The sequence below is a fragment of the Pantherophis guttatus genome, chromosome 4, assembly GCF_059756535.1.
Source record: "Pantherophis guttatus breed Tessera chromosome 4, ASM5975653v1, whole genome shotgun sequence".
NCBI classification, from domain to species: Eukaryota; Metazoa; Chordata; class Lepidosauria; order Squamata; family Colubridae; genus Pantherophis; species Pantherophis guttatus.
The window spans coordinates 28,192,439-28,218,600 of record NC_142066.1 but is presented as its reverse complement, the minus strand read 5'-3'; the positions used below and the strand labels follow the sequence as shown (position 1 = coordinate 28,218,600).

Here is a 26,162-nt window from a genome sequence, read left to right as displayed (position 1 = left end):
GGAAAACTCAGATGGGGCTGGAACAGATTCAAGTCACTGGAATGCATCTGCATTCTTAGTAGAATTTTGATCATGTGACCATGAGGATGTTGCAACGGTCATAAATGTGAAAAACAGTCATAAGTCACTTTTTTCAGTGCCTTTGTAACTTCAAACGGTCACTCAATGGCTGGTTGTAAGTTGAGGACTACCTGTATACAAAAGAGTTCTTGCCCAACCAACAGGCCATAGACTTCCTGCACTCATGCCAGAGAAAATTGGCATGCCTGTCATTTGTATCTCGCTCCCTGCCACCAATTTGTTTTCCTTCCTTCCAGCGATACTTTGAAGTGACATCACACCCTGAAAGCCATGTCCGGCACATGGCAGCTGCTGGTGGTGGCATCTGGATTTCAGTCCGTCTGGAGACCACTCTGCGTCTTCTCCATGCGGAGACAGGGCAGCCATTGCAGGAAGTGGAACTGGAGCCCTTCATCAGCCGCACGTTTGGTGAGTGGCTGTTCCTGGAAGTGGAGTTAAAAGAGCGATCAGCCTAGAATCCCTATGTAGCCACAACTGAACTAAGTCCTACCCCCATGAATTCTATTAACCCTTATCTACAGTAGTTGCCAAAATTGTGGAAACCTTTTGGGAAAAGTGTATTTTCTAAAACTAGCTAATAACACCATTTTTTTTTCATGAGTAGTACCATAAAATTATATATCAATGGAAAGATAATTTAATCAAGAATGTAATGCAATAACTTTTATGAAGGATTTGCTATTAGAATAGCAGTTACAGTATAAAGAACAAAAGTGAAACACATAGAAAAAACAAGTTATACAAAAATTATCACGTCAGTTAATACTTAGTTGGGTAACATCTTCCCATGGAGTGAACCAAGTCTTTTAGTTCTGCTATAATGTGAAACCAAGATTGAACGATTGCTTCTATTAACTGGGTTTTATTACTGGGTCGCTTCTGACTAACACGTTTCTTTAGTCGGCTGCATAGATTTTCAATTGGGTTAAGGTCTGGGCTATTCTCAGGCCATTCCAGCAGTGGAATATGATTATCTTGAAACTCCAAAAAAAGTGGTGTTATTAGCCATCAAACCTCAAAAATACATTCCACAATTTTGGCTACTACTGTAACTCCAAGCAGGTGCTAATTGTTGAGAAGATTCCTGTGCATAGGCATGATTAGCAATAAATCAGTTTAATTGGAACTTCAGGTGGACTTGATCTTTTGTGCCTGACTGGGTCAGGAACCAGAGGGCACCCGGAGGCAGGATCTTGGATATTGCAGAACAGTTTCTCAACCTTGAGAACTTTAAGACATGTGGACTGCAACTCCCAAAATTCCCCAGCCAGCCATGCTGGGAATTCTGGGAGTTGAAGTTCACACTTCTTAAATTCTGGTTGAGAAACGCTTTGGCAAAGGGGAGGGGAGGAGTAAGCCAGGCAGGACATGATCTGCAAGCTGCTCTGGTTCCTGGAAGAATATGAGTAACTGGAGGGTTATTGAAGGATCATAAATTTTTATAGAAAGCTCCTTAGCTATTGTAGACTCCATTTCCCAGATCATCTGTTGTAGGTAGAACTCCTAAACCAGGATTAGGTCCTTCAAATATCACAGAAGGACAGTCCCCGGCATCTCTTCCTGTGGCCTTTGTTGACTGGGGCTGTTGAAAACTGTAATTTTGCAATACTTCGAGAGGCACAGGTTCCCTAATGCCTATATCCATTCTTGTCATAAATCATGTGTGGATCTAGACAGGAGTTCTGGTTTGCGAATGCCCAGAGTTATTGGGAATCAGGTGGCATTTAACTGTAGATGATGGAGAAGATAGAGGAGGGGAGGGAGGGAGGGAGGGAGGGAGGGAGGGAAGGAAGGAAGGAAGGAAGGAAGGAAGGAAAGAAAGAAAGAAAGAAAGAAAGAAAGAAGAAAGAAAGAAAGAAAGAAAGAGAGAGAGAGAGAGAGAGAGAGAAAGAAAGAGAGAGAGAGAGAAAGAAAGAAAGAAAGAAAGAAAGAAAGAAAGAAAGAAAAAGAAAGAAAGAAAGAAAGAAAGAAAGAAAGAAAGAAAGAAAGAAAGAAAGAAAGAAAGAAAGAAAGAAAGCTTGAATGGCCTTCTCCTGCTTGGTGCTCAGGTCGGAGTACACAACCTCCAGAATTCCCAATCATGATGGGATATTATGTCTCAGCACCTCTGAGGGATCCCTGATGCTCTCTGAACTTGGTTCTTTTCTTGCAGTTGTTTCATTACCCAAGCTAGGTAACATCATCGGTGCTAGTCTGTCAAATATATACAAGCTCACCCTTGCTTTCTCTTTTTCATCTCCTCAGGGCCCAGCAGTGTCAGCTTAGCCTTGAACATCTCAGCTCTTGGTGCTTTTGGAAAGCGACTGTGGGTTGGCACATCCGGTGGCACCATTATATCTGTGCCTTTTGTCTCTGGTAAGCAAATATGTCTCCTTCTGATTGTGGGAAAATTCATAGCTGAGCTGTTTAGTTCTGAGATGGCTTTTCCTGTTTCTCTGCAGAATTTTCTGAAAGCGTGAAGACTTCTCCCTCTGCTGGTATCCCTTTGTGTGCTATGGAACAAGCCCAGATCAGCTATCATGGGCACCGCGATGCTGTCCGTTTCTTTGTCTCTGCCTCAGGTAGTTTGCAAGAAATGTCCGAAACCCATTTCTTGATTTTTCAGGAAGGGCTACTTATGTGCATGACAGTTCGGCAGAATATGACAAGTTTCTTCCCTGAGATGTTTACAGAGTTTCCTGGCATGGGAAAAACAACAGAGGTGGAGGAAGGAAGTGGAGGCTGTGATAAACAAGGCATTCATGTCAGCATCTTGGCTGGGAATTTTTGGAAGTTGAAACCAAGCATAGGCAGAAAATGCTAAATTCAGTGAGACTGGATTCATGTATATTAAAGTTTAAATGAACAAAATAGATATATCCCTTTACCCCCAAATAGAGCGGAACCTTTAAAATAGTAACTGTGTTGTAAATGAACTGAATGAAACTTCAGTGGTAGGCTGATATAATGTCTTGCTTTGCAGGGCAGTGGGTTGTGTGTTTAATCGGTATTAGTAAAGGGTGTGGATTCTGCCATTGAGTAAGAGTTGCATCCTGATTTTCTCCAATTCTGATTCAGCAAGAAATAGGATTCTAAACTGTAGCTTCTAACGATTTGCTCTTTTTTTTTTTTATGGACTGGATATTTGGTTTGTTTATTTTGGGCACATCTGTGGCCACAGATATAACACATGGCCAGATTGGCAGAAGCAACCAGAAAGTCCATATTGGTTAATTTGTAGGCAAATTATCTTTTCTTTGCCTTCTGTTTGGAAGAAATCTAACCTGCCTCATGGTGAATAGCGTGGATTTCTACACTAGTTGCAGAGAAGGTTATCCTCCCCTGTGGCCCTATGAAAGTGCAAGTTAATACTGTATTTTTTCTGGCTAACAATGTTTAATGGCCTTATTTACCAAACAGTTTTGATATACTACCTTCATTAGCTTTTATTCCAGGGTTATTCACAATACAAGTTAAAAAAACAACAACACTAAAAGAGCTAAAATCAATAAAACACCTAACCTAAATAACAATTAGAAGGAGTAGAGTGAAGCAGTTCATTTTCTGTTTAAATTTTAGTTCCTCTCATTGCCTAAAATGCAACTCATTAAAATACATTAAAAAACCAAGTTAGCCAGAGCTGTAAAATACAAGTTAAGTGAGTATGTTATTTATTTATTGGGTCATAGACCAAGAGACAATCTATCCTATCATACAGCAAGAAGACATTTTTAATAAAAGAAAGATGTAGGTACCATATATCATATAAACAGAGAAAACATCAGATAAATAGTAAAAATGACTGGAAGAGAAAGGAGAATAGGAAAGAGAGGGCATATGTGGATGAGTCTAATCCAGTGTTTGTCAATCTTAGAAAATTTAAGGTGAACTTCAATTTTCAGAATTCTCCAGCCAGCATTCTGGGAATTGAACTCCATACATCTTAAAGTCACCAAGATTGAAAAATACTGGCCCAATCTAGCAGGAATACCTAGAGCTGCATCATAAGCCATTCCTCCTCCCCCCCGCAAAAAGAAATTAAACTTTTAAAAGTTATAAACTTATAAAAAAGACATAGAAAAAATAATTAAAAAGAAAGAGGGAAAAATAGGGAAAAAGCAAATTTGGCAACACACACAAAAGCAGTGGAGAATAGAAAGACTTTCTATAGAAAGGCTTTAGAAAAGAATAACTTCTGACTTTTTTTTGGTACAGATACAAATATGAAATACAATGACCTTTTAAAATAGGGTAAACCACAGCACACTATACTTCCCTAGTTGTAAACACGTCTAATCATCACATCCCATGGTTAAAATTCTGTTTCTTTCAGTTTCAAGCAAATTATCCAAGAGTGGTTTCCAAACAGAAATAAAACTAGAATAAAGTCTTTTCTTTAATCAGCCCAGCCAATTTTTCCCTTTCCGCCAACTCCATTAATTTCACCATATAAGTTTGCTCTTATATATGACAACAACAACAATATAAGATCAAAAGCCATTCTTCTCAAATCCCCTCTTCTTCTCCTGTAGCTATAGGTAGTCCTCAACTTATGGCCACAATTAAGCCCAAAATTTCTGTTGCCAAGCAAGACAGTTGTTAAGTGAATTTTGCCCCATTTTACGACTTTTCTTGCCACAATTGTTAAGTGACTCACTGCCGTTGTTAAGTTAGTAACATGGTTGTTAAGTAAATCTGATTTCCCCATTAACTTTTTTTGTCAGAAGGTCACAAAAGGTTATCACACGACTCCGAGACACTGCAATTGTCATAAATATGAACCAGTTGCCAAGCGTCTGGATTTTGATCACGTGACCATGGGATGCTGCAATGGTCACAAGTGTCAAAAATGATCATAAGTCATTTTTTTCAGTGCCGTTGTAACTTTGAATGGTCACTAAATGAACCGTTGTAAGTCAAGGACTACCTGTACTATGGGACAGAATTTTGTGCCCTTTGTGGTGATCGTGCTGAGAAAAATTGATTTCAAATTGAAGCTAATCAAAATGTTTGTTGATGAGAGAGATTTATTCTAAGCACCAGGTGTGACTGAGGGAAGAAGAACGGTATCCTCCCTCCATATCATCCTGAAAGGATGCCATTCCTATCCAGAATGGGTTTGGAAATCATTATGATCGTTTCAGTTTTGGTGCCTTTAGGATTTGAATAGCTCTGACTGATTTTTATTTCTTCTAGGATATGTGGATCCATCTTCTGCAGAAAACTTCAAGGATTTGCACAGTCAAGAGAAACCAAGCAAACCTTGCAGCTTGGTGCTAAGTGGAGGGGAAGGCTATATTAATCTCCGGATAGGTAAGCAGGGATGGAGAAACTACAATAGTCCAGAGCTGACTCGGTTTCAGCTCCGGCCCCCTTGGCCAATGGCAAGGGATGACGTGGTGCTATAATCCAGTAATTAACACACCTGGAGAGGAAATGGGATTGGGATTTCTTTATAAAGTCAAGTCTTTCTTGATACCAACAGAAAAGAAAATTTGTACTCAGGGTTGAACTCTGAGCTTGGTGGTTTTCTTACAGATGTTTTATTACCCAACTAGGTAACATCATCAGTGCTAGAAGGAAGCAGGGTTTGCTTTCTGTTTATATACTAGTGGTATGCCCAGTCAGTGTTAGTGGGAGTGTTTTTGGTGGTTCCTTGATAGTCCTTTGATATGCTTGGAGTAGACCTGATCTCTTTTCATGTGGCCACTGTTTTCCTCCATGTCCAGGAGACAACTCCGATAAGCACTACGGTGACCTGCTACACCCGAACCCACGCCTCCGTCGAGCCGAGAGAAGCCACCTCATTGTCTGGCAGGTGCAGGACTGAGATCATGATCATGGAGACTCGGGACATCTCCTTCCGCCTGGGAGGGAACGACACAGCTGCCAGATGTTGGCACTGCCTTCCCCTTGTTGTTTCCTGCTCTCTTCCCTCACTCATGTGGTTTGCAGAATTGAGATAAAACATTTTTACCTTTTGAGACTGGTGATGGAAAAAAGCCACTGGAACTCTGGAATGTTTGGTGAATAGGTTTGGTGAAGAGAACATCTGGTGCATCCTCAGATCCTTCCATTACTTTATATCATCCTTTCCATTCTTTCATACTGGAGATGGGCAGTTTGTATCTAGACTGAACCCCTTCAAATCCTGCTTTTATTGCTCAAGCCACCCTCTGTTTACAAAGAATAACAGTGTACCTCTTGCTGGCCAGTCGCTTGGGAGTTGATAGCCATGAAGTGTCTAGTACCAATGGGGATTGAAGGCAGAGCTTCAAAACAATTGGAGTCCAAACTGCTAAAAACTGGGAAATAAATCTGGAAGAGAAGCAGCATCCACACTGGTCAAAGTGAAGGCTCTCTCCTTCCTTTCTGCCTCCCCCACTTGGCTGTGATTGAAACTGATGCTTTTCTACTTCTAGTAAATGTGGACATTCTGGACTAGAACGGGTGAAACCTGTTGATGTAAGCTGCTGTATTACTCAAAGAGACCTCAAGGGGGAGCTTCCTTGTCCTTGCTCTGGGATTACTACAGGTGGTTTTTTCTCCTCCCCCTTTGCCCCATGGAGTTAACCAAATCCTGCCTGGAACTCTGAAAAGATGCATTTGCTTCAAGACACACACACACACACATATACACACGGTTTAATTTCTCAGGGTTTATTTAACTCTCCAGGAATTGAGTCTTTAAAGGAACTCAGAATCTCTCTTTGTGGGTTGGTTTCACAATAAAGCTACTGTTATTCTTATTCCTGCTGTGGCTGGTACTACGGTGCTACTATTGTTCTGATCCTCTTCCTTGCTTAGGGATTGCATTTGGAGGCTTTATCCATGGCAGAAGATAAAATTTCTCACAAAAGACAGCAGGAAACTTGTTCCAAAGGTGCTTTTTTCAAGAGCCAACTGGACTTCCTTGTTTTTCTTTGAAGACATTTCGCTTCTCATCCAAGAAGCTTCTTCAGCTTCTTGGATGAGAAGCGACACGTCTTCAAAGAAAAATAAGGAAGTCCAGTTGGCTCTTGAAAAAAGCACCTTTGAGACTGACCTGGATGACTGAAAATCTCCATAGATATTCAGCAGGAGACTTCTTTGTCTAAAGTATTCTTGGTACCCAGAACCATACCTGCATTGTTAAAGTAGTCTGTGTTAATGTAATGCTGCAGAAACAACTTTTTATCCAAGGAAAAGAAAGGACATGTTAAAGGCTAATTGTTAATGTCCGTCTGCATTCAAGCTCCATCTCATTAGAAAAAAGTTGTAAAATAGCTTTCCATTTGATTGGACTGTGTATACTCTGCTGCATAATACAGGTAATCCTCAATTTACAACCATCTATTTAGTGACTGTTTGAAGTTACAAGAACAGTGCAAAAAAGTGACAACTCGTCCTCGCTTAACAACCTTTGCACTCTACACATGGTCATGTGATCAAAATTCTGGCACTTAGCACCCAGCATGTATATATGATGAGCCTTTTGATGCAAGGAGTTGGAGAATTCCTGATGCAATTATTATTGTATTATTTCTATGGCAACTACAAGTAGTCCTTGATTTAACAACCATTTGCTTAGTTATCATTCAAAGTTACAATGGCACTGAAAAAAGTGACATGACCATTTTTCACCATTACAACTGTTGCAGCATCCCATAGTCATATGATTAAAAATAGGATATTTGGCAACTGGCATGTATTTATGATAGTTTCAGTATCCTGGGGTCATGTAATCAACTTTTTGTGGAATTCTGACAAGCAAAATCAATGGGGAAGCCAGGTTCACTTAACAAACATGTTACTAACTTAACAATTACAGTGATTCACTTAACTCTGCCAAAAAAGGTCATAAAATGGAACAAAGCTCATTTAACAACTGTCTAGCTTAGCAGCAGAAATTTTGGGCTCGGTTTTGGTTGTAGGTCAAGGACTACCTATAGTCTTATACTTCAGCTTATGTCCTTCCAACAAGTCGAATCAACTTCTAAAATTTCACATTGGCTAGAAATTCTGCAAATTGAAGTTCAGACATCTGGAGCACATCAGGAAAATGCTATATTTATCCCATAGGAGATGCCTAAAGAATAAACAAGGGTCCTATTTTCTCCAACAGAAGTAAAAATGAAACCTCCCCATCCAGAATATCTGCAAAGATATCAAGACATGCTAGCTGCAGTTCCATGAAAGTGCTTTAGGTTGCTAAGAGCCAATGAGATCACCTGGTAGAGATGCACCTCTGGACATCCCTTGCTTCACAGAGTATGTAATAAGATGCCCCAACATCCCAACCCAAAAGTTCCAGTGACGGGCAGTGACATCTATTGTAGCTGCTGCCATCATGACATTCCTACGAAGGCAGACCCACACTCAACACTCATCACAACTAGCTTTGTAGAGCATAGCAAATAAAAGATTTTTTAAAAAAGAGGTCCATTGGGCGGAGAAACTGGATCCCACTCTGAGTGTGAAGCTCAAGTTCCACCACCTGAGATTTTTCTATGGCACCAGCCCTGTTGGGAATGCAGCCTAATTGCCCTATCATAGTTGAGAAAAGGTGCTGGAGCCATCTGTGACAAGTAAGTCATTTGCCTGATGAATTAAAATGGCTGGGGAATTCCGGGGGTGGAAATCTACACATCTTCAAGTTGCTAAGGTTGAGAAACACTCTGCTTAAATCTTAGCCTCGCCTTTCAATTAATATATCACAGTGTTTCTCAGTCTTAGCAATTTTTTCTGGGAGCTGAAGTCAATTCATCTTAAGGTTGAGAAACACTGATATAGACACAGGATTTAAATCTGTTTAAACCTATGAGAATTGAAGTTCACAAAGTTGGAAGCAAAGGAACTTGAAGCCAGACAGGGCTGAGGCCAGCTACAAACTAAAACTAAGCAGGCACTGATCTAGAGCAGGGGTCCCCAACCCCCAGGCTGCGGCCCAGTCCCGGGCTATGGCATGTTTAGCGGCGGGAAAGTACATGTGCGCGCAACTCTGCTTGTGCAAGGTAGCGGGCAAGCGCACATGTGTACAGCTCCATTTGCACAAGTGGGTGATAATGCACACGGTTGTTCCACTCACACAGAACCATCTCCATTCCTCTCCCCCCCTCCTCCCCCCGGTCCACAAAGCCGAAAAGGTTGGGGAATGCTGGTCTAGGGTGTCAGTTTGGGGGCACTCCTGCCACCTGACCTTCCAAATCGTTCTAAAGATGCCATCTTTGCATAAGCAGAAGATGGTACCATCAGTCAATGTAGCCTGGGGGCACCATATAACCTTGAGTTAACACTGGATAGGACCCTCATCCAAACCCCATCCAAGGTCAAGGACCGAGAAATGAAAAGTGGGTTTGGTTTTTTTAATCACGTAAGGTCAGAAGAAACAATACAGATTTCAACCAAGAATCTGTTATAAATAGAGAGCTTGATTTTGCAGTAGCTGGTCTTTTTTATTATTAGGGTATCCAGTATCTGCAATTAAAAAAAAATCATCTGGCCAAGATTTGACTCTTCTATTGTTTAAATTTCAGTTGAGTGCTGTTTATAGGACAAGAGGTCAGCATCTTTCTTCTACAAAGAGGAAATCCTTGCTTAATGAGCGGTTGTTTAATGACCACTCAAAGTTATGACCATCCTCCCAAAAGTCAATTACAACCCCTCCTAGACCTTACTGCTGCTGCACCACCATCACCCAACAGTCACATGATTGCATTTTGGGCACTTGGTAACTGTCTCGCATTGTACACCTAGTTACATTTTCCAATATTAGTTGCTGGTTTCCAGCACCAAATCCCCATTTAAGAGAATGGATTCCCTTCATGCTCAAGTGGTTTGCTGAACAATTACATCATTCACTTAATTACAATGGTGATTCACTTTATGACCCTTGTAAAACAGTTGTAAAATTGAGTCAGGTCATGTGGTGACCCACTTAATGTCCACAGTGATTTACAATGGAGATTCCAGGCTCAATTGTGGTAGTTAAGTGAGGACATACTCTCCCTTGAGCAGATACACTGGCATTTGGGACAAACCATAGAGACGTGTTTCTTAAGGGGGAAAAAGAGGGATGAGGCCAAAAGGAAAAAGAGAGCATGCAGGGGCGCCCCTTGTGGTTAGGGAAAGAAATGCTTATGAAGGGAGGGAGGAAGAGACCTCAGTAACTGAAGGTGTATTATAAACAATAGGCTCATTATATCATTCAAATCATTTATTAAAATGGGACAGTCCTACATCAGGTAAAAGACAGAATTGCAAACTTTATTTTTTTAGAATCACTGCAAGCAGGAGATAAGTATGGTATTTCTTTTTGAGATAATTTTAGGTGGTCGGACAGATCCAGCCTATGGGCTGTTGGTTTAGAGTAGTGGTTCTCAACCTGTGGGTCGGGACCCCTTTGGGGGTCGAACGACCCTTTCACAGGGGTCGCCTAACACCATCCGAAAACACATATTTTCAATGGTTTTAGGAATAATTTTATGGTTGGGGATTACCACAACATGAGGAACTGTATTAAAGGGTCGCGGCATTAGGAAGGTTGAGAACCACTGGTTTAGAGGGATTTGAAATGCCAACAAAAACCTCTCCTTAAATATGCGTTGCTAAAAAAGATGGAAAGGATACTATAGATTGCCTCTTTGTTTTTATTTGGTCCCAGTAATTTATCTATCTGCTTTTATGACCAAAGCAGAGTATTTTTCAGCACTGTGCACAAGATACATTTTGAGATAATAAAGCACTTACAGGTAAATCTATTTTAGCTTTGTATTTTCCAATGGTAACATTCCCTGAATCGTCTGGCAGTTCTAAGAGGACATTTACCTGAAGGAATCACCTGCACTTTTCCAACAGGTAGACTTACCATTGCTTGGAATATTGCATCCTCTTAGATCAGAGACGAATGCTTAGAATTTCCAGATTGTGAACTCCACCACCTAAGAATATTTTCAGTTGTGGCATCAAAAAACGTTCCTCATAGCTAGAGAGTGGCATTCATCCAGCCTCCATCTTCTTGCTACCTCTCTTTTGACCCTTTGATGATTTTCTCTACTCTCCAACAATCCAGCAGCCCATCCCCTGCTTTCTTTGTTGATGTCACAATGCACAATAATTGGCAGACAGATTTTCCAGTAGGAGAGACATGCCTTTCAGCCAGGAAAGATGGAATCTGGTGAGAAGAGAGGCCTTAATGGGTACAGAAACTGGTAGCTCCAAAACCCATGGGGGGGTCCAGCCCCACCCAGAATGATGAGCCAGAATTTTGTGACCCAGAAGATGCTCTTGTTCCAGTATTATGATAATCAAGCAGGGATTATAGCTTCTCCCTGAGCTCCACTCAGTCCTAGCTATGTTCTCACACCCTGCAGGTGGGAACAATTTACATTGCGTAAACTTGCATTCTTGCGTTCTTCAGCTGGGTAGTGAGGAAGGATCTGATATGTGAGGATGCTGGTTGAGTTTCATACCTTTAAAGGCTGCATTAACAGAGGGATAGAATCAAGATCACGTGAAGTGTTAATACCGCTTTATAATGCCTTGGTAAGGCCACACTTGGAATACTGCACCTAGTTTTGATTACCACGAGGTAAAAAGCATGTTGAGATTCTAGAAAGAGTGTAAAGAAAGGCAAAAAAGATGATTAGGGGACTGGAGGCTAAAAGAACGGTTGCTGGAATTGGGTATGTCTAGTTTAATGAAAAGAAGGAGTAGGGGTGACATGATAGCAGTGTTCCAATATGCGAGGGGCTGCCACAAAGAAGAGGGAGTCAACAAATTCCAATGGATGGAAACTAAGCAAGGAGAGAACCAACCTAGAACTAAAAAGAAATTTCCTGACAGAACAATTAATCAGTGGAATAACTTGCCTCCAGAAGTTGTGGATGCTCCAACAGTGGAAGTTTTTAAGAAGAGATGGGAGAGCCATTTGTCTGAAATGGTATAGGAGTTCCTGCCTGATCTGGTGAAACTTGGGGCGTTTTAATTTCGTTTATTTAAATCTTAAAACAAAATTTAAAATGTGTGGGGAACCTATGAAGGGTCACTTAGGGGGTCTGTAGTTACTGTGAGGCTGGTCTCAGCAGGTAGCAGATGGGTTTGGAGAGTGGAGGATATTTTCCTCACATTAAAATCGCTCCTATATCAGAAAGGAGCAATCAGATGTGGGTCAGCCCTACAAGGTAGTCCAGACAAGCATAAATCCTGAGTACTAGCACTACCCTTTATTGTAGGGTTACGTAACAGCATCTTACAAATCTTAAAGCATTTTTCAAAAAAACTAGAGACAGTCACTTCTGAGGCTCTTCCCACACATTTTTTTCCTTCTGAATCAGAAGGAAATCAGAATTTCATTTTTTTAATGTATGCCGATGTGTTAACAGAAAAAAAAGTGACAATAAAGGTTAACTCATCTCATCTCATCTCAACTTAGCTTATATCTCTCCTCTCCTCTCCTCTCCTCTCCTCTCCTCTCCTCACCTCACCTCACCTCACCTCACCTCAGCTTACTGCACCTTATCTGTGGGCTGAAATGTGGGCTGAAATATCTTGTGTATTATAGTTGTCTAGGCTGCAGCTTCTTCTTCCTTCTCGTCTCCCAAGGTCATTTCCACATAATATTACCACATGGAAATATAAGTCATGGCACCACATTGGCTTACAGTGCTCAAGAACAAGAGTACAGGTCCATGCCTCAAGTGGTTGTGGTTTGAGATAAAGAGGAAAAACAACAACAACTGTGGATGAAGACCAAAGGAGCACTCCAATGAGGATGTAGGATAGGCCCTGGAAGAGACATGCCCAGTCCTATAGAGTAATTAAAAATATTGTGAGATCTTGCACACCCTGATTCTTGTAATACTTCTCACATATGCTCTCTTTTTTTTATTACTTTGCTGCCTTCCAGGAAGGGAACCAACAAGGAGCCAATGGAATCCTTCAGAAGATATCCATGATCAGGCTCTCCAGGGCTGGTCACCATCACCTGGCAAACTGCAGAAATTGCTGCAGATGCCAGAGTACAGTGTGTTTAGAGGTGCACAAACCTTCGAGAGCAACTTTTTCCAGGTGATTGGATGTTCTTGTTTAGGAATGAGCAGAGCTTTTCAATAGAGAGAAACTGCTTCTCTGTTATGACAACAATTGGAACCAGAATTTATGTTGCTAACCAAGGCAGTTGTTAAGTGACTTTTTTTTTTGCCACAGTTGTTAAATGAATCCAAAATCCAGCACTACCTTTACACATTACCCTCAGAGATGCTTACAGACCTGCTCCATAATTTGAATTATGCTGTCTGACAAATCATTTCACCAGCAGTCACTACATGATCTTGGTACTTGAAGATCCAGCAAATGGACAACTGTTAAGGGCAAAGAAATCTCACATCACTACTTGTATTGATGCCTTCCTTCCCATAAACAGCATTTTATTGCTAGGGAGTAAGAATGGTTGGGTGGGATCACAGCTGTAAATGTTCATTTTAGTTACAGGTAGTCCTCAACTTAGAAGCACAAAAGGGACCAGAAAATTTGTTGTTAAGTGGTGTGATCATTAAGCTAGACATCACATGATTGCAATTTGTAACTTTCTCAATTGACTTTGCTTGTTGGAAGCCAGCTGGAAGGTCGCAAATGGTTATCATGTCACTGCAAGACACTGCAATGATTGTAAGTGGAAGGACTGGTTGGTAGCTACTTTTCTCAGCACCGTTGTAACTTTGAACAGTCATTCAGTGAATGGACATAAGTGGAGGACTAACAAAATGATACTTATTCCTAAGTAATAAGGCTAGACTGATAGCAAACTCCACCTCCCCCTTGCCCTCCTTGCTTCCCCCCCCTATTCATTTTTAATTTCACATGACCTTTCATTGTTTATTGATTCTGTTGTTTATCTTTATGGCTTCTTTACTTTGATACTGGGACTGTTGGCTAAAATACCTATCCATTGGGGTGTTTGTGGATGTTATGTTTATGTTTCATTTCTCCATTTTTACTGTTGTAAACCACCTAGAATAGCCCCTTGGCGAGATGGGCAGCAAATAAATTTAACAAACAAAACGCTATTCTATGAGATCATTAAAAGGCAGCTTCTAAAATTACATAAAGGAAAGGCATCTCAGAGCACCTTTGTCTTTTCTCTCCATACAGGTGACCAAAGATGGCCAATTCAGTAATATCCACAAGCATCCCAATGTAGTCACCATAGGTATTTTAGCCAGCTGCCCCAAGTTGCTCCTTCCTGACCTGATGATTATTGCCCGAGAAAAACAAGAAACAACGAATAGAAACCTGAAGTCTAGAGCATTAGAAATCACCCGGTAAGACTGGCACAGCCCTCACCACCCTGGCTTCCCAGGCCTCCTTGCAAAGTTTGAGTTCTCGTGTTGCTTTTCCTTACCTACAGGTTGATCCCACTGGACCTGGTGGAGATTTTTGTTCATGATGCGAACAAACGGCAGCTGAAAATGCAGCTGCCCACGGGGGACAAGTATTACCTGCAACTCTTGGTCAGGGAAGAGAAGGCGGATTTTCTCTTTGAGTGCTGGTTGCGCCTGATTTACCTGATGCGCCTGGCCAGTGGCAAGATCAAGAAACCAGAAAATCTCCCTGGGAAGGAACCCGAGGTTCGCACTTTATGGAAGAGTAGCCCTTTGCAGGCTAAGCTCACGGAGGTGAGATAGAATTGGAAAATGCAAGAAGTGCCAGAGAAGAAGCGCCAGGTCAAGAATTTAACTGGATATTCTTGACCAAAGGAACCAGGTTCTTTCCTAAACTAGTCCTTTTGAATTGAATACTTTATTTGCCTAGTGTGATTAGACGCACAAGGAAATTGTTTCCAGTACAGAAACACTTAGTGTGCTTGCAAAGCAACATAAAGAATAATCACCATCATAATACTTATAAAAGAGGACAATGATAAATAATAATACTACAACCACACTATATAGTTAATACAAGTAGTCCTGAACTTATGATCACAACTGAGCACAAAATTTATGTTGCTGTTTGACACATTTATTAAGTGAGTCTTGCCATGTTTGTTAAGTGAATCACTGCAGTTGTTAAGTTAGTAACACAATTGTTATTTGAATCTGGTTTCACCATAGACTTTGATTAACAGACGGTTGTCAAATGTGATCACATGACCCTGGGACACTGCAACTGTTATAAATGTGAATTGATTGTCAAGCATCCAAATGTAAATCATAGGACCATGGGGATGCTGCAACAATCATAAGTGTGAAAAACGGTCCTAAGTCTCTTTTTTCAGTGCCACTGTAACTTTGAACAAGTCACTAAGTGAACTGTTATAAGTCAAGGACTATCTGTATACGTAGACATTAGACAGAACTGCGAGAATTAAGTGTTCAGCAGAGTGATGACACGAGGGAAAAACCTGTCCCTGTGTCTAATTCTCCTGGCATACAATCAGGGGTGAAATCCAGCAGGTTTTGGAGAACTGGTAGCGGAAATTTTGAATAGTTCGGAGAACTGGCAAATACCACCTCTGTCTGGCACCAGAGTGAGGTGGGAATGAAGATTTTGCCATATCCTTCCCCCAGGAGTTGGGAGGGGATGGGGATTTTGCAGCATCCTTCCCCTGGAGTGGGGTGGGAATGGAGATTCTGCAGTATCCTTCCCCTGCCATGCCTACCAAGCCACACCCACCAAGCCACACCACGTCCACCAAGCCATGCCTACAGAACCGGTAGTTTAAAAAAAATGGATTTCACCACTGCATACAATGCCTTATAGTAGTGTCTTGAGTGAAGGAGTTGAAACAGTTTATGTCTGCTCAGTCCTCCTTCTGACCCACACAAGGTATAGGTCTTCTATGAAAGGCAGGCTGGTTGCAATTATTCTTTCTGTGGTCTTGACTATTCATTGGAATCTGTACCTGTCTTGTTTGGTTGCTGTATCAAACCAGATAGTTATTATAGTTACTAGCCATTAAAGGGATGGGTGAGATCTTGGTATCAAGTTGCTTGGGAACATCTTGAGTAAGGAGGGATATTAGTGATAAGGTTACCTACCTTTTGAGCTTTAGCTGAACTATGTTACTATGACTACTGAAGATGTATGCAGGATGCTGCTTTTAATGATTGGTTTAATGATGTATGCTCCCAGGATTGAAACAGAGATGAGCACTGCTCCCTATATTGGTAATCCATGATTTACAACACTTCATTTAGTGACCGTTCAAAGTTACAACATCACTGAAAAAAGTGATTTTTGACCATTTTTCACACTTACAACCGTTGCAGCCTCCCCATGGTCACGTGATCAAATTTCAGACTGTTGGCAACTGTCTCATATTTATGACGGTTGCAGTGTCCCAGGATCATGTGATCAATTTTTGTGACCTTTGGACAAGCAAAGTCAATAGGGAAACCTGATTCACTTAACAACTGTGTTACTAACTTAACAACTGTGGCAAGAAAGGTCGTAAAATGGGGAAAACTTGCTTGTCTTGCTTAGCAACATAAGTTAGAGGTTCAGTTGTGATAGTAAGTCGAGGACTACCTGTTGATAGGTAACAACTAGCACAGTGATGGCTAACCTTTTCCGGACCAAATGACCTGAGTGCATCCGAGTGCGTGGATGTGCGTGCGTGCACCCAAACTCCCAAAATGCAATGTGCATGTGGCCCCTGCACATGTACCTACCCCCCGTGCATGTGCATGTGGGGCCCCCATGAACGCGCCCTGCACATGCACCACTCCCCCACACGTACCCTGCGCATGCACGGCAGAGACCCGAAGACTAGCTGGCCAGCAGGAGGCATATGCACATGCGCAGCAGAGCTGAACTGGGGCGATGGCTCACATGCCCACACAGAGGGTGCTGCGTGCCACCTCTGGCACTCGTGCCATAGGTTCGCCATCACGGGACTAGCAGAATAAAATCTGTAGGGAACCCCTTATGCTTCCCTGGCAATGTATCCTTTTCAAAATTGTATGAAAAGGGATCCACTCCAAGCAAGGGGAATGCCCATTTGGAACTTGCATTTGGGTAACCCTTTTATTTACAAATAAGAGTTTTCCTTTCCACCTATCTGGCTTGCATGCTGGGTAAAAGGACCCAAGCTTTCTGGGATAATACCATTTTATTTATTTATTTTATTTTATATCCAATTTATATACCACCCTTCTCCCTGAGGACTCAGGGCGGTGTACAGCCGAATAAAAACATAAATTACAAACATTAAAATAGTATTAAAAGGATATATATAAATTTGGCCCCGCAATTTAAAAACAATAACAAACCAATTTAAAACATTTTAAAAAGTTAAGCCAGCCCGGCTTGCTGAAAAAAGAAGGTTTTAAGGGCACGGTGGAAGGCACTGAGGTCTTGGATTCTCCTTATCTCTGGGGGCAGTTGGTTCCAGAGGGTGGGTGCCCCCACAGAGAAGGCCCTCCCCCTGGGGGTCACCAGCCTACATTGTTTGGCTGATGGCACCCCGAGGAGGCTCTCTCTGTGGGAGTGCACAGGTCGATGGGAGGCCGTCGGTAGCAGCAGGCGGTCTCGAAGATAACTAGGTCCTATGCCATGGAGCATATATGAGACTATATCTTTCTTTCATTACAGAGGCCCCCTTCTGGAGAACAGGCTCAGCATTCAGTTCCTAAACTGAAGAAGGAGTCTGCAGGTAAGGAGTCACCAAAGGTCCTCCAACCCAAGTCGCAGAAGCAGTCTCCTCCCAAATGGACTTCCGACGGCTTCACCTCCAGGGCACCTGAGCAAACTTCAGCAGCATATCAGCTGAAGAATGTCAGGGAGCCCAACTTTGAGAAAAAGAAGCGCTTTTCATCAAGAATATCATCTGAATCTAATCCCATCCCAGTCACACTTCAAAAAAGCAAAAAAGAAATATGTTTGTTACAAAAGACCAAAATGGCATCCCCATTACAAAAGAACCCTCAAGCCGTGAGGAATGAGGATCCTGCTGCTGCATCAAGGGCGAACAATCCTGGCCGACCCAAGTCACCTGGACCTCCACCCCAGAGCCAGTCACCACAACAGAATCAACCTGCATCCAGAGTTGAACCAAAGGCATATTCTATGTCAGTGGGAACTGGTCCGTCTCAGGCTGTCCAGAGGAAATCAAAAGTAGAATCTGAGAAACAAAGCTTTCCAATTAATCCTTCTCATCTAGCCAACCAGAGCCAGAACAGTAAAAGTAATAAATGTTTAGGGAACCCAAGCATGATTCTGGGGAACAGGCCACAGGCTTTTTCAAACATTTCCCCAGAAAAGGGACATCTCACTTCTCAAAATGACACTGGGCAGCAAGTGCACAGAGTCACAATGTCAGTAGGCGTGGAGACTTCTCGTGTCATCTGCCAGACGGTGGCCGTGGGGCCCTCTAAAACAATTGACACAAATTTGAGCAACCTTCCCAACAAATTATTGAATGCGAGTAAATCCCACAAAGATCAAAGTAAGACCATAGGAAAAATGGAAATGAGCAGGTATGTTGGTTCAAAATGAGATGTACAATCTTGGCACATGACTCGGTTGTTTGATGGACCTTAATCTATCTCTTGTGGTGTTTGCTTGTCTTAAATGTTTGAACGGAGTTGAAATGCTTCAAATCCCATTGGTTATACGGTGCCACACATTTATGAGACCCAGGATGTAGCCCTTCTCTGCGTCTGGAAAAGCATCCACCCATAGAGTCAATTGGCCCCTATCCTGACCTTGTTCAAGGGCCCTGAACACTTGGTTTGTCCCCCAGGAATTGTGTTAGAGAACATAGTGGGCCCTTGTAGGAATATGAAGTTGAAGTTTATGTCTTCACTTAACAACCACGTTTCATTTAAGGGGGAAAAAAAAGGATATAAAATCATGGTCATGTGATGACATATTTAATAACCACATCACTTAAAGTCTATAGAGATTCTCAGTTATCCAGGTGCCATCAGCCAAGTTATGTCGGCTGGCGACACCCAGGGGGAGGGCCTTCTCTGTGGGAGCCCCTGCCCTGTGGAATGAACTGCCCCCGGAAATGCGTAAGATCTCCGACCTCCGTGTGTTTCGCTGTGCCCTCAAGACCCTGCTGTTCCGCCAAGCCGGGCTATCAATGTAATGATTTTTAAATTGGGGGTTTTAAATTTTGGGGTTTTAAATCTGAGCCGAAATTATGTAATAATTTTAATTATTTTTAACTGATTTTTGTCTTTGTGTTTTTAATAGGCTGTACACCGCCCTGAGTCCTTCAGGAGAAGGGTGGTATAGAAATTTATTTATTTATTTATTTATTTATTTATTTATTTATTTATTTATTTATTTATTTATTTATTTATTTATTTATTTATTTATTTATTTATTTATCCAGGTCATGATTGTCCCAAAGATGCTTTTTCAGAAGTCGTTTTGCTTCTCATCCAAAAAGCTTCTTCAGCTCTGACAGGATAGTGGGGAATGGAAGAATTTATATTCTTTGCAGATAGTTGGCCATTTGCATCCTTTTAGAGGGTCATTGAAGCACTTGGAGGTTTGTCTGTGTCCTCAGGGTCACTTGAGTAGTGCCCCTAATTCCTGTAGTCTGCAATTTTTTCCTCTGGAAATCCATTTCTACTCCCACACCATTCGAAGAGTGTTCATCCCAAATTGTATAGCTAAAAGTCTGAGAGATTCTCAATCATCCAGGTCATGGTGGTCCCAAAGATGCTTTTTCAGGAGGCAACTGGACTTTCTCCCCCCCTTTCCCCCCTCCTTTTTTTTCTTTTGAAGAAAAAGAAAGAAAGAAAAAACAAGAAAGTCCTGAAAAGACACCTTTGGGACAATCACATCACTTAGTGACAGAAGTTTCACTTCCAGTTGTGCTCCTAAGTCAAGGACTACAATACCTATACTGAAGGTTCTGCTAAGCAGCTCTTACATCTGTTGGCTTCCCTTGATCCTTCTTTGCACCAATCTGTTGTCTGAAGATGGAAAAACCAGTTTGTGAAGACCTTTGTTCCTTCCAATTGTTTATTTCAGCCTTTGCTTTTCATTGTCTCTATCACCCAAATGTCCATTTAGCTAAAATAAGAGCAGTTTTTTTAAAATTTGATTTATATGCCGCCCTTCTCCGGAGACTCAGGGCGGCTTACAATGCATTAAGCAATAGCCTTCATCCTTTTGTATATTTATACAAAGTCAGCTTATTGCCCCCACAACTGGGTCCTCAATTTACCTACCTTAGAAAGGATGGAAGGCTGAGTCAACCTTGAGCCTGGCGAGATTCGAACCTGCAGTAATTGCAGGCAGCTGGTCTTAATAACAGGGTGCTTTAGACCACTGTACTACCAAGGCTCTTGTTTTAAGTTAACTACTCTAGAACTTTTGGGTATGATGACCTGGTTCCATGAAAAACAATTTTTCCATGGACCGGGGAGTGCTGGTGGTTGTTACACATGCTACATAGATCCCACGCATGTGCAAATGAAGCCTCACTAATATGGGTGACCCTGTTCCTAATGGGCTGTGGATCAGTACTGACCAGTCTGCAGTCCAGGGGTTCAGGACATCTACTCTAGACAACACATAGCATTCTGGCTGAAAATTAAACCCTTTCTAAAACACCAGGCATAGATGGGAGTTGACAAAATTATGATGTTTATTTCCACCACAGACTTATTTTAAAAACATATTGCCTCAGGGTTCTAGCTCTAAAGACCAATTAAGCATTTGTTAATGATTTTATTTATTTACTTATCCCCGTTATAGACCATCTATCTCATAGGTGGTGAATCTGGGTGGCCTACAATAAAATAAACTATTAAAACAGAATATAAAAGCCAATTTAAACAACTAAATTATTAGTGTAAATAAAAGCAAGATTTCAAGAAGCTTAATTAAGATGTTATACATGGTGCTATCAACGCAGGGGCTCTCTGCCGCCAGGAGATTCCCAGGCCTGATGAAAAATTCACGTTTTGAGGGCTTTTGATGGATGCATTTTGACTTTTAAAATTTACTTGCTTAGCTTATGAACATTATGCAAGACAAAACTAATAAGAATGGAGATCTAGAGGTATATTCAAGATATCATCAGGATTATTTAGAGTTCCTTAAATTTGTCTGATTTAACCTCTTTGTCTTATCAGAAAGCAGGTGCCTGTAGCCAGAAACAAAGTGAAAACTGCACTAAGCACAGGTAGGAAGAAATCTCAATTAAAATGATCAACAGCAGTATGGGTTACAGAACATCCCTTTCTGAAGTAAACGAAGTCATTGAACTAAGGCGCAGTATTGACTATGAGTCCAAATTTGCCCTCCTCCAAATTCAGTAAAGCAGTTTGCAAATGTCTCTGCATGCAATTGATCAGTATAAGTGAATCGAGATGAATATGGCCGGTTGGTAAAAATGAAAAACTAAGAGAAAATGACACTGACAGATTGACCATCCCTAGTTTTTGCCATTTCAGCTGGGAACCTCATAGTTGACCTTTGTTTCGTTTGTTTTGCAGCTAAAGAAAAAACCAGCGTTAAATTTGTAACCCTCTATAGCATCCTGTCCTCTTCATTGGAGAGGCTGAAGAAATCAAGCAAGGATGGTACTAAGGTATTGGTCTAAAGGGGGGGAGTGTAATCTAAAGTAGAGGCTCCCAAACTTTAGGGCACCAGCCACCGGTTCCGTAGAGAGAGGTTTTTCAACGGACCAGAGGGGGCGTGAATTCACGTGCTACCTGCATCCTGTGGATGGGGCTTTGCTTGTTTGCGCCGACCGGTTGCTGGCATGCAATGGACTGATGTCAGTCCACAGACTGAGGGTTGAAGACCCCTGATCTAAAGGATGGAGGAAGATGGCAGGAATTTGTTTTAAGGCTCAGGACTCTAATAGTGCAGAATTTTTCAACCCTGCCAGCTTTCAGATGGGTGGACTCCAACAGCCAGAATTGAAAAACTTTGTAATAGTGATACACTTTGAATTGTTCCAGCTGGTTGATACATTTGTGTGCCTTCAACTGAGAGATGTCTGAAGCCAATATAGGTAATCCTTACAACAGTTCATTTAGTGACTGTTCAAAGTTACAACAGCACTGAAAAAAGTAACCTATGGCTATTTTTCACTCTTACAACCATTGTAGCATTCCCATGGTCACTTGATCAAAATTTGGACATTTGGCAAATGGCATGTATTTATGATGGTTGCAATGTCTCAGGGTCATGTAATCATCTTTTGTGACCTTGAGACAAGCAAAGTTATTGGGGAAGACAGATTCACTTAACCGTGTTACTAACTTAACAAGTGCAGCAGTGGTGAAATCTAAAATTTGTTACTACCGGTTCTGTGGGCGTGGCTTGGTGGTGGTAATGTGACTGGGTGGGCGTGGCTAATTTTTTTTTTTTTAACTTTAAAAACCATTTTTTCTACAACCTCTTCGGCGAAGAGGTTGTAAAAAAATGCTTTCAAAAGGCTCTGACGATCCCAGCTGAGTTGCCTGATCAGCAGAGGCTTTTTTTTCTTTTAAAAGCCTCTGCCGATCAGGCAACTCAGCTGGGATTGTCACAGGCTTTTAAAAGAAAAAAAGCCTCTGCCAATCAGGCAACTCAGCTTGGATCGTCAGAGGCTTTTAAAAGAAAAAAAGCCTCTGCCAATCAGGCAATTCAGCTTGGATCGTAAGAGGTTTTAAAAGCATTTTTTTCTACAACCTCTTACCCTTTAACGATCCCAGCTGAGCTACGCGATCATCAGAGGCTTTTTTTTTCTTTTAAAAGCATTTTTTCGGCTGAAGAAATTGTAGAAAAAATGCTTTTAAAAGCCTTTGACAATCCCAGCTGAGCTGCACGATCATCAGAGGCTTTTTTTTTTACTTTTAAAAGCATTTTTTTGGCCGAAGAGGTTGTAAAAAAAATGTTTTTAAAAATAATTTTAAAAAAAGCCTCTGATGATTGCATGGCTCAGCTGGGCATGGGGGGGGCAGGGATTTTTGCTACCGGTTCTCCGAACCACTCACCTCCATTGCTACCGGATCCAAACCAGGAGCATTTCATCCCTGAACTGCAGTGATTCCCTTAACAACGGTGTCGAGAAAGGTAGTAAAACGGGGCAGAACTCACAACTGTTTTACTTAGCAACAGAAATTTTGGGCTCAATTGTGGTCAAGGACTACCTGTATTTAGTGTACATTATAATAAGCATCTGCTATATTTACCATCCTTGGGCATGGTATTTATTTAAGGAGATCCATAAAGCAAATTTCAGCAGTTCTCCCAATTCATTAATATGCATTTCCATCTGAGTATCACAGAAAGTGGTTTGAAATTTTAGAGGGCATCCAGTGCATTCCATCTCAAACACGAAATTACAACAGAATAACCAGTGGGGGAAAATAAGGTGAATGAAATCATTTTCCCTGGGGAAGGCTTTTGGTTGAAATGCACTGGGTCATTATCACCTAAATAATTGACTACTTTTGAGAATGAAGCCTTTACCAACCTTTCTGATTTTTCTTTCTCTATCTGATCTCTCACAGCGCATGACTCCCAAAACTTCCAAACATGTCACAATCTCCGGGGTGATTGCCAAATCAAGAAAAAGTATTGTGCTGCAGGAGGAGAAGACTGGCAAGACTGTAGGTGTTGGCACCTCCAACGTTGTAGGGCTCATCTCCAAGGAAGCCGCTTGTGTGGTGGCGAAGAAAGATTATCCTCCATCTTCCCAGCCCCAAAAATCATTGAGCAAAGATGCCATTAAGCCCCAGACTCCTTTGGCTAGAGCGGGCCTTTTGGAAACAGATGAAGCCACAAAATTAGGCTATCCAATTGCTGCCAAGGAGCCTGGTGTGACCAGCATCACTTCCCAAGCACCACACAAGAATACAGGTGTGGAATAATGTAGCGTCCCAGGCTTGGAGAATTGAGAGGCTTCTAAAAAGACTTTGCCTGCAACCAAAATAGCTGAGAATCCTAGGAATGTTGCTACTACCCCTCTGCAATCACAGAAGAAACCCCCATAAATGAAATTACTCCAACCAAAATTCATCCTCCAATCTCCATAATCCAGAAAAGCACCAAGGAAAACCTAAGGGACTGGTTTTTCCAAGAATGTCGAAATCTGTAAGCATGGGCTGTTCAGCCATAAGCAAAGTCACTGTGGTAGCTGTTCCTGCCATCTGAGAAAACCACAGCAAACTCTCTGCGGTTCCTGGTGCTCCCATCAAAACCAGGGTTTCAAAAAGTATGGGTTACTCTGTAAAAAAAACCCAAAACTTAAAATGCTGGGCGTGGGGCACTCTGTGATGGGCATATTTGCTGAAACAATTAACTCTCTTGAGCCAGTTAGCAGTACAGGTAGTCCTTGATTGATGACTATTCATTTAGCGATCAAAGTTATGATGGCACTGAAAAAAAGTGATGACCGTGCCTTGTACTTACAACCATTGCAACATGGTCGTGTGATCAACATGTGGGTGCTTAGCTAGCAACAGCAACAGCAATAAGATTTATATACCACTCCATAGTGCTTTACAGCATTCTCTGAGTAGTTTACAAATGTCAGCATATTGCCCCCAACAATCTAAGACCTCATTTTATTGACCTCGCAAGCAGCAGGCACGCACACAAAACCATTCCCTCCGCCCCTGCCCCCTGCTGCCACCACTGCTGTTGGTCCATGAAGTCGGATTGTAGTATCTCAGGGTTATGTGATTATCATTCCAGCTTCTGACAAACAAAGTCAGTGGGAGAAGCCAGATTTGCTCGACAACCACGATTCACTTAAAAAACACAGTGATTCGCTTAACAACTGTGGCAAAAAAGCTTGTAAAATTGGGTGTGACTCACTTAATGACTGCTTCACTTAGCAACAGAAGTTCTGGTCCCAATTGTGGTTGTTAAGTCGAAGGTTATTTGTCAAAGTTTAAAAATCCAATATCTGACATCCAGAGCAGACTTGAACAGGAGGCTGTCAGAGATTATGCCCTCTTCCTAAATCCCTGTTGCAGGGGTTGTTGGTCATGTAGAAATCAAGATCGTGATGGTGGATGCTCAATGATGGTAGACATTATTTACATTATGTTCTGCTGGCCTTACAAGGTCAGACCATAATGGGAAGGCTGAGATTTCAGGCGAAAAGTGTCCTCAAACCTCAGTGGCTTAAATTTGTTGGAAGACAAATCTGTAGAAAATATGATGGTATTTTTGAAAACCAACACAAGGACTTGGCAGCCATCCATCCATTTTCAGCAAAATTCACCTGCCAGGTGTCAAATAGAATAGCCTCATCCTCTCTAATATGGTAAAATAGAGGAGTACAGTAGAATTCATTTTACTTTCTGGGTTTCTAATTTTTTATTACATGTGAACTAGAAATTGTGTTTTAAAGCAGGTTCTAGTGGAGTGCTAAACAAATCAGCCCTGAACTTTGCATTGTTGCATGGTTGTGTGTTTAACAACTAGCTATAGTTCCTTGTTTGCGGTCAAAAAAATCAAGAATTTGCTAAAAGGAAAATAAATTCAGCTGTTTTATTTCTTCTCCAAATTGTTCAGGAAGAGAAGAGCATGCGTAAACCAAGCACGACAGTATATGATTTTCTTTATGGCCATCCACATGGCACAACATTTTTTTTTCTGTGTTCATCTAGGAGAAAAAAAGAAGACGGAATATATAACTTTTGCAAGCAAATTTATTCACTTGAGATTCCATTCTTTAATATTTTGTTTAGGACTGAGCAAAAGCTTATGCCCCTACCCAAGACATCTGTTCCTAGCCACAATGGTGCCAGAATAACAAAATGTTTGCTATGGTTTCACGATGCCAGTTCCACCCTTTTGCATCTGCTTTGCATCATTGCACGGGAAAACTTAAGGGGCTGAGTTGCCTTGAAATTTATGTTTTGTCCCTCACTTCTTTGCTGCCCCCATGGACGCCTATTGCTTTATTATTAATACTTTTATTCTACTTGGCAGCAGCCTTCAAATAGATGGAATTTGCCCCTGAGTTAGCGAAGCTGTTCTTTCTGGCAAGGAGTCACGAGTTGCTCATTTTTTTCTACTTTTTCCTGCTTCACTGCTTTTTTAAAATGTATATGAGATGCTGTATTCCAATTTATGGGATGTAATTCTAGGCTGGAGGGGAAGTGACAATAATCCACAATGGAGCCCTGGTTAGCCATAAACATTTTCTG

General features: G+C 41.5%; 2 protein-coding genes across 3 annotated transcripts in view; both read left to right on the top strand.

Moving 5' to 3' along the window:
- The window catches only part of LOC117666706 (C-Jun-amino-terminal kinase-interacting protein 3-like), a 44,216-nt gene extending 37,407 nt beyond the window's left edge, over positions 1 to 6,809 (top strand). Inside the window, exons 23-27 of the mRNA XM_034419513.3 lie at positions 318 to 489; positions 2,326 to 2,436; positions 2,523 to 2,642; positions 5,257 to 5,373; positions 5,790 to 6,809. Coding sequence (XP_034275404.2) covers positions 318 to 489; positions 2,326 to 2,436; positions 2,523 to 2,642; positions 5,257 to 5,373; positions 5,790 to 5,890 — 621 coding nt within the window. The 3' untranslated portion in view covers positions 5,891 to 6,809. The remainder of the gene's footprint in view (positions 1 to 317; positions 490 to 2,325; positions 2,437 to 2,522; positions 2,643 to 5,256; positions 5,374 to 5,789) is intronic.
- A 4,378-nt stretch (positions 6,810 to 11,187) lies between these two features.
- On the top strand, positions 11,188 to 24,314 carry LOC117666707 (uncharacterized). 2 transcript variants are annotated; one of them, XM_034419518.3, is made up of 8 exons: positions 11,188 to 11,411; positions 12,947 to 13,107; positions 14,191 to 14,360; positions 14,447 to 14,666; positions 17,632 to 18,515; positions 21,138 to 21,187; positions 21,501 to 21,595; positions 23,511 to 24,314. In XM_034419518.3, the coding sequence occupies exons 1-8, from the start codon at positions 11,393 to 11,395 to the stop codon at positions 23,868 to 23,870; spliced, it is 1,959 nt and encodes a 652-aa protein (XP_034275409.2). In that variant the 5' UTR covers positions 11,188 to 11,392; the 3' UTR covers positions 23,871 to 24,314. The 2 variants fall into 2 exon arrangements, with proteins under 2 accessions (XP_034275409.2, XP_034275408.2); XM_034419517.3 differs by having other exon boundaries at positions 14,447 to 14,714.
- Positions 24,315 to 26,162: the final 1,848 nt, after the last annotated feature.

Excerpts from the sequence above, each read along its gene's own strand:
- LOC117666707 (XM_034419517.3), top strand. Across the intron at positions 14,361-14,446 it reads AGAGCATTAGAAATCACCCG|GTTGATCCCACTGGACCTGG; the intron begins GTAAGACTGGCA and ends CCTTACCTACAG. Across the intron at positions 14,715-17,631 it reads TGCAGGCTAAGCTCACGGAG|AGGCCCCCTTCTGGAGAACA; the intron begins GTGAGATAGAAT and ends CTTTCATTACAG.